At 42.4% G+C, this 13,889-nt stretch overlaps 1 protein-coding gene across 3 annotated transcripts in view; it reads left to right on the forward strand.

Moving 5' to 3' along the window:
* PIP5K1B (phosphatidylinositol-4-phosphate 5-kinase type 1 beta) overlaps nt 1-13,889 on the forward strand; it is a 91,605-nt gene that overhangs the window by 59,212 nt on the left and 18,504 nt on the right. For 2 of the 3 annotated variants that reach the window (XM_054178466.1, XM_054178467.1), the window contains 5 exons: nt 3,074-3,157; nt 3,258-3,306; nt 3,819-3,903; nt 6,712-6,867; nt 8,455-8,629. In XM_054178466.1, the coding sequence (XP_054034441.1) occupies nt 3,074-3,157; nt 3,258-3,306; nt 3,819-3,903; nt 6,712-6,867; nt 8,455-8,603 (523 nt within the window). In that variant the 3' untranslated portion in view covers nt 8,604-8,629. Of the gene's footprint in view, nt 1-3,073; nt 3,158-3,257; nt 3,307-3,818; nt 3,904-6,711; nt 6,868-8,454; nt 8,630-13,889 lie in introns of those variants that run through there. The other variant, XM_054178468.1, reaches the window with a different exon arrangement.

Below are 13,889 nucleotides of genomic sequence, written 5' to 3' on the forward strand. Positions count from 1 at the left end.
TTTTTCTTTCTTTAAAAAAAAAACAAGCTGGACCAGCAAGATTTGCTGCAGAGCAGGAAATGAAGATGTTGATTAGTATATTGATCATTTTTAAGTACATGATAGCAAATGTGGTTAGTTCAGAGTGACTTATGTATGCACAAGTATATTAATTTATGAAAGAGATGCTATGAAACAGCTATTGCAAGAGTCTCGGGTATAATCTAATTTTAACTGGAAGCAGACTGAGCCATAAGCAAAACCTAATTAATAGCATTGAAACAGATATACCTACAGTGGTTATTTTCATCTCAAATTAGTATACTCAATACATAAAATTATATCATCAACCACTGAAGTGCAGTCATATCCATGTATGATATTTCTGGAGATAAAAACTTCTGCCATCTCTTATTTTTCTGCCTGGTAAGAACTGCGGTTGACATTCAAGTATAGAGATGATAATTATTCTGTTGTTTACTTTGAAATAGATTCAGTGTTAGTAAGACCATTATGTTCACCGTTTTTTAATATATTCAGTCCTTCATTATAACAAGAGTTTAATTTCAAATTAAGGACTTACTCTTCTCCTACTTCTCAAGAGACATGTCTAGGTAAATGTAACTAATTATATAGAAACATGTGCTTAACTTGCAAACAAATGGGAGAAATGTGGTATTTAGCTTTTATTGAGAGATTCCAGGTGTTCAGAGCTCTAGAATGTAAATTACACAAGGATGAATTTCACTCAGGTTTTAGAGCAGTACTCGCATTCACACAGAAGATAGTAAATGCTCTAGTGTGCTGGCAGTGGTGTTGGTTTTGGAGTGTGTTGGGTTTTGGGTCTGTTTTTCAACTGATACCCAAAGCTGATTATATAGTCCCTTTGTTTATTATATATGGAGATCCATCCTGGACTCCTACATCACCATAAATGTGTCCCTTTTACTCCCAGTTGCCCCAGGTTTTATTGCTTGGCATGTGTGGCAGTTTGGGCTGGGTGCCTCCTGCTGCTGCCATACGGGGTGCACCTCTGGTGCCCTGGGTGTCCAGCCCAGTGGGTGGACACAGGAAGCTGCATATTTCATACCCATAATGTCCTGCTTCCTATAAATCCATCTGCAAGGTCTCACACTTCCTCTTTCTTCCTTCATCTGCTCTCGTAGGAGATGCTCCCTATCTGGTAATGGAAGGGGAGTTATCTCAAGGCTTCTTGCACCTGGCTAGGCCTAATGCCAGGAGGAGAAGGGGGAAGGGCGATCTCAGATCTGTCCAGCTGAAATTAGTCTAACAGTGTGGGGAGAAGAAAGAGCCCTGGGGGTTTGGGGTGTACCCTCATATAAGGAGAAGGGAAATCTTGGGAGGCTTTCTGAGTATGCTTTGGGTTTCTTTTGCTGTGCTTGTAGTTCTCTGTAAAACATTCACTGCTTTTCCATTTAAACTTTCCATCACGTGTGCAATCTGTTTGAGTCTTGTGTTTTCTGCCCTGGTGGGAGGCAAGAGAGGATCTGCCTCAAACTGGGACAGCATGAGATTGTATGGCCTGTGATATCTGGGCAGCTGAGCTGAGCTGTGCCAAATGTTCCCTTCATAACTTCTTGTCCACCCCCAGCCTCCTCACTGGTAGGGTGATGTGAGAAGCAGAAAAAGCCTTGGTGTTGTGTAAGTACTGCTCAACAATGACTAAACCCTTGGCGTGCTATCAACACTGTTTTGGTCACAAATGCAAGTTATAGCACCACAGAGCTACTACAAAGAAAATTAACTCTGTCCCAGACAAACCCAGTGCACTGTACCTTCCAAAGAGTCCAAACACTGCAGTCACTACTACCTAGGCAAAGGAGGATAAGATTTCAGCAAAAATATTAGAGAAACAGCTATTACATGTATCTTCCAAACTGAAAATAATAAATAAATGTTGCCTTAGTCGCATGGATTGAGCAGTATAGGTATTTTATCATAATATGGGTACAGCTAAGAAGCAAAACAACAGAATTTGCAAGTACTAAGGAACAGATTTATTTTCATACTTGATGTATTTAGCCTGAGCAAAAATGAAGGGAGGAACGTTTAGCTGCTGTTCAAGAACACACATCTTGAACATAAACCCATACGCTAATATCTGCCTTAAATTACATTCCATCCAGGTCTGATATTCTTATTGCACAAACAAACAAACAAACAAAAATCAACCAAAGTTCAGAGACTCATCTCACAGCCTTTTTCCATTAGAAGTTCACATCAGGTTTTATTTTCACTAAAATTTCTACCAGTGGAAATCATCATTTTTCAGACTGTACTGGCCTTTGTTACTCTGCACTTTGTCTATAAATAGTATTACTTTTCTGAAGATCAGTATCCATCTTTTTTTGGGAAACAATCAAATTCAAGACAGCCAGCATAGCTTTATTAGGGGCAAATCCTGCCTGATCAACCTAGTGGCTTTCTATGATAAATTAACTATGTCAGCAGATAAGAGACAACCTATGGTTGTGAACTAATGTAGTGCTGCTGCTGAAAGCCTACTGCAGAAGTTGAGTCCTCCCTTAGACCCTTCTCCTCTTATATTGCCCATTGGAATGGGCTGCCTGGGGAGGTGGTGGAGTCACCATCATTGGAGGTGTTTAGGAGATGGCTGGATGGGGTGCTTGGTTGCAGGTTTAGTTGATTAGGTGGTGTTGGATGATAGGTTGGATGCGATGATCTTGAACGTCTCTTCCAACCTGGCCTACTCTATTCTGTTCTATTCTATTCTGTTTTGTTTTGTTCTATTCTATTCTATTCTATTCTATTCTATTCTATTCTATTCTATTCTATTCTATTCTATTCTATTCTATTCTATTCTATTCTATTCTATTCTATTCTATTCTATTCTATTCTATATTGACCTAGCTGGCAATGTGGCAGACCTCACTCAGGTGGATGGAAATAAGCCCGAACCACCTCTCCAGGCAACCTGTTCCAGTGTTCCACTACCCTCATGGTGATGTTTTACCTCTTCCTTAGGTTTGCAGATGGGTACAGTTCACCTATTAACTGATGATCAGAGACGTCTTTGAAGATAATCTAACTACATTTCTGTTGTTTCTCTCAGAATGGGAGGTATTCCAGCTAAAAGCCATAAAGGAGAAAAGCTGCTTCTGTTTATGGGTATTATTGATATACTTCAGTCTTATAGGTAAGTTGAATTTCAGGCTTTTATTGAGTAAGCTATTCTGAAATCACTTTAAATGCAGGAGCTTAATAAAACAACTCTTACTTTGTTTTCATATGCTTAGGCTAATGAAGAAGCTGGAACATTCATGGAAAGCTCTTGTATATGATGGGGTAAGTAAAGATTTATTTTTTTCCAAACTGCTGATATTCTAGCTATTGGAGCTTTGACTTGCTTTGATCAGGGAAGAGTATATTCATAGTATGCCATCACCAGGACATCTTCAGATCCGTTTCCAATACATTCCCTGATTTTAGTTACTGGTCTTTCAAAAAGCAACTAGAATAAGCAGCTTGTCCTTATAACATACAAAAGATAGTGGAGACTTAGCAGGAAATGGATGAATCCGTAATTGAATAATGTGGGTAATGTGAAAAAGAAATTACAAGTGCTAAGAAAACTTTACAGAATATGGCTCATAACTCATAATCTCAGAAATGTAATACCTAAAGAAAATATCTTGAAGAATTAACCCTTAAAAAAAGAAGCACTTCTTAGGATTAACTTGTATTAAGTGTGCCTGAAACATATGATGAAATGTACCTGAGGTGTCCAGCTTCTTTCTTGACAATTTACTTTCATTTACTTATGGAAACAGTGACTGAGAGCTTATTCAATCTTGCAGGACACTGTTTCAGTTCACCGGCCAAGTTTTTATGCAGACAGATTTTTAAAGTTTATGAGTACAAAGGTTTTCAAGAAAGTTCAAGGTAAGAGAATTGCAACTTTTACTCTTTTGGATATTTTTATAATCATTACTTTACAGTGTTCTTGTCCTGCAATAAAAGAATCTTTTCTTCATCATCATGTAGCACTTGTACTCCCAGAAGCTGAGTTTCTTCACTGGAGCTAATGAAATTACTTACAGAAAATTATTTGCTATGTATTGTTTTTTGCCACATCAGGGGCATCTGAAGATAAAATAGGTTCCCAGCAGCTTCTCAGAGAAGCCAGTGCTGTAGCCCCTCCCACTACCAAAGCTTTGCCATACAAATCCAGGACACAGGGAAAAAGAAAAAAGCCAAGAGAACACACTCTCACTATAGGGCAACATTGCTACAAAGAGTTGTCCAAAGGCTTAAGTTTAAGTCTTGCAACAATAATTTAACTATTGATTGTCACATTTTTCAAATAAAATTAATCATTTTCTTTAACTTAAAAATACACCATTAAACTACAGATCCTCTTAAGACATAAGGGATGGAGGGTAAACTAATCCTACAAAGGTAAGTTCTTCCTGTATGTGGTGGTTTTTAACTTCAGCGGGCAGCTGAGCTCCACATACGTGATTGCTCACACCCTCTACCCTGCCCTGGTGAGACTAGGAAGGGACTAGGAAGGGTAAAAGGAAGGAAATTCTTGGATTGAGATAGTTTGATGGGGAAAATAAAAGTTTCATTTGCAAACAAAACTAAGTAAGGAATTAATCCAGTACCCATTGGCAGGCAGGTGTCCAGCCATCTGCAGGATGGTCATGCTGCTGAAACGAAATTTCTGAATCATCCTGAGCTCAGAGATGGATGGTGATGATCTCTGGGATGCCTTCAGAGTGTATGCAGTGAGGAAGACTGTAGGAAAGACCTGATAAATACACCAGTAAGGCAAAAGATGAGGCTTGGCATTCACTGTGGCCCCAGTGTCCTTTTGGGCAAAAGATTACCTGGTTGTCTGAACAATAAGGATTTTTTTCAGCAGTTATGGCAAGAGGTACAAAACCTCATTGTAAGACATACGTATCATCTGGCTTCAATAGTATGCATCCGTATGAATTTACTGCTGTACTGCCAAATTATTCTTTAAATTTGTGGAGGTACTGGAATTGAATTTTTAAATGTTTAATTTTTTTTTCCTCCTGCAAGGGAAGCGATGTTTCTGTTTAGCCTCTGGGAAACAGGGTCATGTGACTTTCAAGGCTTTTACTAAAGCAAAGTTTTTGACAGATAAATATAAATTGACTGGCTAGAACTATGTCATTAGTAGAGAAACTTAATCATACTTGTGAAACTGTGTGGTTTGGAGTTGGTTGTCAAAATGTAGAGTGGACACTGGACTCAGATACTATAGAAGAACTATTAAGCACATGTCATTGTATCAAACCAGTAGAAATTAAGCATCTTTTTGACCACCATTCTCTTAACACTGTCATTATTTATCCTAAATGGCAAAAAAAAAAGTCTATGTGGACAGATGTAAAACAAAATACTATCAAGAATTAACTTAAGGTGTTAAATCCTTCTGAAAAAAATTGATTAGAATTATAGAATTGTTAGGGTTTGAAGGGACCTCAAGGGTCATCTACTTCCAAGCCCCAAGTCATGGGCAGGGACACCTCACACTAGAGCAGGTTGCTCAGAGCCACATCCAGCCTGGCCTTAAAAACCTCCAGGGATGAGGCTTCTAACACCTCCCTGGGCAACCTGTTCAGTGTTCAGTGTCTCACCACCCTCATGGGAAAGAACTTCTTCCTAACATCCAATCTGAATCTACCCATTTCTTTTTTTTTTTTACATTACCCCTAGTCCTATCACTACCTGACACCCTAAAAAGTCCCTCCCCAGCTTTCTTGTAGGCCCCCGTCAGATACTTGAAAGCCACAATAAGGTCTCCTAATTGTCTTCTCTTCTCCAGACTGAATAGCCCCAACTCCCTCAGTCTGTCCTCATAGGAGAGGTGCTCCAGCCCTCTGATCATCCTCGTGGCCCTTCTCTGGACACACTCCAGCACGTCCAGATCCTTCTTGTAATAGGGGCTCCAGAACTGGACAGAGTACTCCAGGTGGGGTCTCATCAGAGCAGAGTAGAGGTGAAGAAACACCTCCCTCAACCTGCTGGCTATGCTTCTCTTGATGCAGCCCAGGATATGATTGGTTTTCTGGGCTGCAAGTGCACCCTGGTGGCTCATGTTGAGCTTCTTATCCACCAGCACCAGGTGGGGTCTCACCAGAGCAGAGTAGAGGGGGAGAATCACTCCCCTTAATATAAAATAATCTCGCATAACGTGAAAAATACAAAGCAAAGCTCAACTGGAGGGATTTCTGTCAGTGCAAGACACAACTGAAAGGTACAATGTACAATTAAGGACATTATGTCTAATTTTCTCTCTAATCTTAATTTGTCTGTGCCATTTTTTTTCAGGCTATTAACCTGTCTTAATATCCCACTCTTACAGATCTGCTCTGCATATATGACTATTAATCTACCTTTAAACAGATTAATGGTTTTAATGCATTATCATTCTTCTGTAAAGAATCAGGAGTGTTCCTGCCCTCAGGAACACTGTTTCTAAACTTTGAGTTAGACATTCCAGTTTAAACTCTTTAAGACTTGTCATGTATGTATTCTTTTTCTCCTAGTGCAGACAATAAGCCTCCATAAGAGTAATAAGGACACAACAAGCAGATTCATACTTCCTTTATATTCAGAAACTCTAGTTTTATAGATGGCTTTCTTTTCTATATGCTGATAAAGCTGTGCAGGGAGATGACATTATTAAACACCTGTGTTCATTTGGTAATGCAGCTTTAAAACCTTCGCCTTCAAAGAAACGGTGCAATTCCATCACAGCCCTAAAGGCAACATCACAAGAAATAGTGTCTACAGTCAGCCAGGACTGGAAGAATGAAAAGTGTGGCATTCTTGCTGAAGGACAAAGCTGCACCAGCCTTGATGAAGAAGGTAATGTCCTTCAAACCAACAGCCAAAACAATGTTTTAAATGGAATTTTGTATAAGCCCTAGAAGCACACTCACTAGAAAGCTTACAGTCTGGCTGACTTCTCAAAACTGAAGAGTCAGGTTATTATCATGGAGAGAGTTGGTTATCATATTTGGTATAATGGACCTTCAGGACCAATAGGAAGTCAGAGTTAAGGTTATAGCATGATGGTGATCTTTCAGATTTCAGGGGATCCTTAAAAAAAAAAGGTATCCAGCCCAGATAGTGGATTAGTATCTTTATCAGTGATCTGGGTGAGGGGATTGAGTGCATCCTCTGTAAGTTTGCAGATGACACTAAGCTGGGAGGGTCAACTGATCTGCTTGAGGGTAGGAAAGCCCTCCAGAACTGGATAGGCTGGACCGATGGGCCAGGGCCAATTGTGTGGGATTCCATAAGGCCAAGTGCCAGGTCCTGCATTTGGGTCACAACAATCCCAGGCAACTCTACAACCCTGGGGCAGAGCAGCTGGAAAGCTGCCCAGCAGAGCAGTACTTGGGGCTGTTGAATGACAGCCATCTGAACATGAGCCAGCAGTGTGCTCAGGTGGCCAAGAAGGCCAACAGCTTCCTGACATGTGTCAGGAGTAGTGTGGCCAGCAGGAACAGGGAAGTGTTTGTGCCTCTGTACTCAGCATTGGTGAGGCCACACCTGTGTTTATTTTGCAGCCCTCACTATAAGAAAGACATCAAGGTCCTGGAGAGGGTCCAGAGAAGGGCAATGAAGTGAGGAGCAGATGAAGGAACTGGGATTGTTGAGTTGGGAGAAGAGGAGGCTGAGGGAAAACCTTATCGCTCTCTAAAACTGCATGATAGGAGGTTGTCCTGTCCCTAGTATCAAGTGATAGGACAAGAGGAAATGGCCTTAGGGTAGGCCATTAGGGTAGGCTTGGATATTAGAAGAAACTTTTTCACTAAAAGGGTTATCAAACACTGGGACAGGCTCCCAGGAAGGTGGTTGGATCCTCGACCCTGGAGGTGTTGAAATGACACATAGATGTGGTGGCAAAGGACATGGTTCAGTGCTAGACTTGGTAGATAATGATTGGACTTGTTTATCTTAAAAGCCTTTTCCAGACAAAATGATTCGAAGGCCAGAGCTAGTGCTATTCTTTCCACTGACTTTTAAATGTGGTTTGAAGCTCATGGTTCCTACAGGACATTGTTCCTACAGTACAGAAATACAGACCTTGCCCCTTTCAGAGCTCATTTACCGCCAGGTTCAAAGGAGAACCAGCCATCTAATCCTGTTAGTGTGATACCAGTCCCAGTAGTTAGAAGACTGAATCAGATATTAATACCATTGTTTAATATTTGATCTTGGGATTGTTCTGTATTCTGCTGAGTGTACTGGCTGGCAGCTGAAATACACCCTGTAATGCATAAGAGTGTGGGTATGGGCACATGAGTACCACAATCTTATCAATACTAATATATTAAGAAGCTTCTAGAAGCCGTTGAGAGGACTATGTGACTCCACACACTTGCATAGTGATTCTTGGATTTGATTTGAAAGAGTTAACACTGTTCTTTATTTTTGTGTGTGCAGTACTAAGTTCTTGCCACCGTCCAGATCTAGTCCCAAGCACTCCATCTCTGTTTGAAGCAGCTTCCTTGGCAACCACTATTTCTTCTTCTTCTTTGAATGTAGATGAACACTGTCAATGTGATCAATCTATGCTCTGTTCTAGCAGGTAAGGGCTGTGTATGTGGTAGAGGACTCCTCACTTTTTTTGATACAAGTCTGACAATGTGTGCAATGGAAGGGGACTCTGCAAAAGAAAATAACAGAAGGGGCAGGTGTCTCATTAGCTCAGTCTTGAACCTCTCCAGTGGAAGAAAGATGCCACAAGCTCATAGGATTTGTTATACATTTGTGGTTTATTGTATGTATTATGATTTTGATCACAAAGTAGAAAGCATAAATATGCAAAGATATTACAGTATATTTTGAATTTTTTGCCATGTTCCAAAACTAAACTGGGCATTAAAAACTTTTTTTATGCTTCAGTTGGTAGCATAAACCAAACTAGGTAGGAAATACTTGTAATTTGGCTGTAGCCAAACAGCAGCAGAAAACTGTGATGGGCTAAAAAAAGTGACCTAGTTTCAAGCTGATCTTTATTCTGAATGTACAATGCCGAATGGTCTGCTTCAAGTTCTTTCAAAATGACTATTTGCTAAAGTGAATTTCTATGAAGCTTCACACACGGGTGTGATTCTAGCCTGCCTCACTTTAACCCAGGAAAGATAAAACCAGGAAAGTCTCAAGAAAAGGTTTGTAGATGCTTGTGAGAGCTAGCTTGGTTTTGATTTGTGTTTGAATTTACTTTAGCCCATTACTGCTGATGACCATGCTTATGCCCATAAATCTTGCTGGGAAATGCTCTGTGTGTGTGTGTTCTTCCTTGTACACTTGAAGTGTGCTGCGCTATGTCATCTCACCTGCTTGCAGATCTCTTTGCCATCTATGGTACTGCAGAAGTTTTGTCAAGAAGGGTGAATTTGTTTGGTGTGATTTGGAATACTGGACTATACAGTGTCCCTATACGTTTGATAAGCTTACTCATGGTCCCTAACCCATGTTATTTTAAACTGCGTGTTTAAAAATGTCGAGTTATTTTGAAGCAATGTTGAGGCAGTACAAGTTTACCTCCTATTAAAATCTGACCAACTGCATTTTCATAAGGAAAGTGACTTGCAGATTTTCTTGATCAAAGTGTTATTTGCAGCTTCCATTTTCATTAAGGTGAAATAAGTCTCACTGATGCAGCATAATCCATAGGTCTGATGTTTTTCAGTAAAAGTGTTCCATGACCTTTTTCTATCTTTTAGCTTTGCTAGAAATAAGATTACAAAATAAGGGGGAGGGTGTGTGTTTGTGTGTGAGTGCTATTTTATTTAAGCATCAAATAAAACTACAGGTTGGTCTCTTCTCCCAGGCAACCAGTACCAGAACAAGAGGGCACAGTCTCAGGCTGCGTCAGGGGAGGTTTAGGCTGGAGGTTAGGAGGAAGTTTTACACAGAGAGAGTGATTGCCCATTGGAATGGGCTGCCTGAGGAGGTGGTGGGGTTGCCATCACTGGGGGTGTTCAGGGCAAGGCTTGACAGGATGCTTGGTTCCATGGTTTAGTTGATTGGGTAGTGTTGGATGATAGGTTGGACATGATGATCTTGAAGGTCTCTTCCAACCTGGTCTATTCTATTCTATTCTATTCTATTCTATTCTATTCTATTCTATCCTATCCTATCCTATCCTATCCTATCCTATCCTATCCTATCCTATTCTATTCTACAGAGCTATTTTATATTAGCATCAGTCAGCAAAGGAGAACTGTGGAGTAGTCTGGATAAAGAGTTCAGATTTACTGCAGATAAAACATTTCAAATATTCTTTACTCTCTATAAGTAGGGTAGTAAAGGGAGATGATCCTGCATGCATTATTATAATACAGTATCTGTACAGCTCCTTGACCCTAATTAATGATAACAAGCAGTATGTGGCCATACAAGTGAGATGCCATTACTTGCCTCATTAAAAAGACAGCAGTAATGTTTTTGGATAACTTGAGGAACCTTTTCTATTTTTAACTTTTGTTGGTGTGGTGGGTTAACGCCCATCCTGAAAACTGGGTGGAGGGCTTGTGAGTGCTTTGCTCTCCCTTGCAGGGCGTTTTACCCCCTGGGAAACTGAGCCTGTTCCACTCCCCCCTTCCTGCCTAGATAGGGTATAAAAGGGACAACATTGCTCCTGCCTCTCCTGGATGAGAGCTACTTCAGCTGCCTTCCTGTTCCTCTGCCACATGGCTGGGCCTGATCCTTCTCCCTGCTGCCTCTGTGCCTCTTCAGGGAGAGAGACTGGTTTTGTATTCTTGGTTTATGTAGTTTAAAGAAAACTCTTTACCACTCTACTTCCAAGGCAGCTCCAAATTATTGCTTGGTGGATTTGCTCCTTTCCTTTTTTTTTTCCCTCTCTTTTGGGAGGGAGGAGGGAGGAGTGGGGGAGAGATTCTCAGCCTTTCCCCCATCTGAGCTCTTAACTCCCAGTTAAAGCTCAAACCACCACAATTTTTGGCACCTCCAACATGGGGTTTGGAAATTAATATTGTATTGGGAAAGCAATACTTTTTCTGAAAGAAAGGGACTGGAAGTAGAGATGGCAATTTTGAAGAATCTGATGGTCCAAGCCTTTGCATGGGTGTTTGGCTGGATCTTTTGGATCCATATCTACAAATTAATAACTTACCATGTGGTGTGGTTAATGATAGAGATGCTGCTCAACTGGATAAAAACATTACCAATGAAGTTGGGCATGTACCTCTTGAATTCTTTGAATTTTACTGGCAGTGGCAACTTCTCTAACACAGAAAATTTTCCTGAAGCAAGCTATGAAACCAACGGTGTAGATAAAAATGTCTGTAATGGAATATTACTTTATATTGCAATATGCTCCATATGCTTAAATGTAATCCTTATAGGGGCATTTGCTGTGACCTTGTTGGGTGGGGGAAGAGCTAACCCATTAAGAGCTGTTTGGAGGGTGATAACACACTCCTTTGCACTCTTTAACGACCGGGGGTGTGTCTGCTGTGGGCATTGTGAGCACTCTGTAAAAACAAAGAGGGAGGGGTTGGTTTGTAATGAATGTGCCAGATCTCAGCCTGAGCCCCAGGCACAAGGGTTTGCCCCAGCACCAGCAGTTCCACACTTAACCCCTGATGCTCCTGCCAATGAAGTTTCTCTAGCACCGGTCACCACAAGCAGGAAAAGAAGTCAAAAATCATCTCCAGGCACAGATGATGAGGAAGGCACATCAGTGGGGCCCAGCACTTCACAGAACCCAGCCATGGATGAAGATGAGTCAGATCAGGAAATAACTGTTACATCTCTGCCCAGAAAGGAACTAAGGCTGGATTATGCAAGGAAAGAGGCTGAGTCAATACTAAACTGGGCCCTGAGATGCTGGTATGAGGGGGTGGACACAGTGGACCTGGATGAGAGGAAGGTGAAGCTTTTAGGCTCCCTGACTCATGATAGTGGTCTGGACAAAGTTAGCCAAAGTCGATGGAACACACACTCTCTGGGCCCAGATTCTCAATGCCATCAAGAGCTGGTACTGCTCAAGAGACGACCTGCCCTGGGCCCCAGTTAGATGGACAACTATGGAACAGGGCATTCAGTATCTGAGACAGATGGCTGTGCTGGAAATAATTTATGGGGATGGCCAGCTCCCTTCGGACCCAGATGAGGTACCCATGAGACGGCCCTTCGTAAAGAAACTCATTCAGGGTGCTCTTCAGAAATATGCTCCCACATTAGAAGGGATACTCTTGACTGCACAGGGTTGAAGTCCTAAAACTGTCTGTGAGTTTGCCAGTGATTTAAGGGAATATGAGGACAGTGTAAATCAGAAACCCCTGATCTCAGCCATAGAAACTATGGCTAAAGACATTGTCAAAGAGATCACGACCTCCATGTCTGAACTGAAAAAGGGGAGCGATGCCTCCTTTTCCCCTTCTCCTTCAGAATGGGTCCAGGTTTCAGCAATCAGGAACAGGTGACCTTCCCCTAGGAGATCACCCCAAGCCAATCAGGGGATGTCAAGGGGGTTTCTGTGGAGGATCCTCTGTGACCATGGAGAAGACATGGACACCTGGCATGGCCAACCCACCTCTGCCCTCTGGAACAGAGTGCGGGAACTGCAAGGTGGGCACCACGGGGATAACTCATCCAGGAGAAGGGCTGCCCCAGTGTCCCGGAGGGGTCCCTCTCACTCAAGAGACCCTTCCCCTAGTAACACAGGACCCTGTGATAAGTGTGGTCATCACCACCAGCATTAGAGGTGCCCTACCTCCAGCCAGGTGGAGGCCAGGGACAACAGAGGGTACTGAAACGTCTACGTGAAATGGCCTGGCACTTCAGAAGCCCTGAAGTTCCAAGCTCTGGTGGATACAGGGGCCCAATGCACCCTGATACCATCGAGGTACAAAGGGGCTGAGCCCATAAGCATTCAGGGAGTCACAGGGGGCTCACAAGACCTGACTGTACTGCAGGCTGAGATAAGCCTGACCAGGAATGAATGGGGAAAGCATGACATAGTGACTGGTCCAGATGCACCTTGCATTCTTGGCATTGACTTTTTGTGGGAGGGATGCTTCAAGGACTCTACGGGGCACAAGTGGGCATTTGAGGTAGCAGCTGTAGAGACTGCAGGCAAAGCACAGCTGTCTACCACGCCCGAGCTGGTACAACACATCGATGTACACATCCCCAAGAGCAGAGCCACTGAGGAACACAAGCACAACCACCAAGCAGATCTGGCTGCTAAAATTTCCCAAATAGACTTGGACTGGGAACACAAGAGTGAGCTGTTCTTAGCTCACTGGGCCCATGACACTTCTGGCCACCAAGGGAGAGATGCCACATACCGGTGGGCTGGGGGCAGATCAGTGGACATCTCTATGGAGGCCATCTCACAGGTCATCCATGAGTGTGACATCTGTGCTGCCATCAAGCAGGCCAAGTGCAGGAAGCCTCTGTGATATAGGGGGAGATGGCAAAAATATAAGTACGGAGAGGCCTGGCAGATCAACTACATCACCCTTCCTCGGTCTCACAGCAGCAAGCAGTACATACTGACCATGGTGGAGGCAAGTACAGGAAGGCAGGAAACCTCATGCCATTGCTTGCAACACCATCCTGGGCCTAGAGAGACATGTCCTGTGGAGCAAGATACCACACCCCACTTTTGAGTCTCTCCTCAGTTCTAGTACTAAACAGGTAGTCAGTCAACCTCAAGGCAGAGTGAAAAGATTTTGCCCTCTTCCAAGGTTTATTTCACTGTCATGACTGATGGACCCTTCTTTTGATATGTTCACAAGGTCGTTCCACTCAGAAAAACTGAAAACCTCCTGGAAAATTAATGTTCTGTTTTCAGCAGGCCAATGCAGATTTCAGGTTCTGCTGATATTTTGATGTTACCT

The sequence above is a fragment of the Dryobates pubescens genome, chromosome Z (genome assembly GCF_014839835.1).
Source record: "Dryobates pubescens isolate bDryPub1 chromosome Z, bDryPub1.pri, whole genome shotgun sequence".
Classification (NCBI taxonomy): Eukaryota; Metazoa; Chordata; class Aves; order Piciformes; family Picidae; genus Dryobates; species Dryobates pubescens.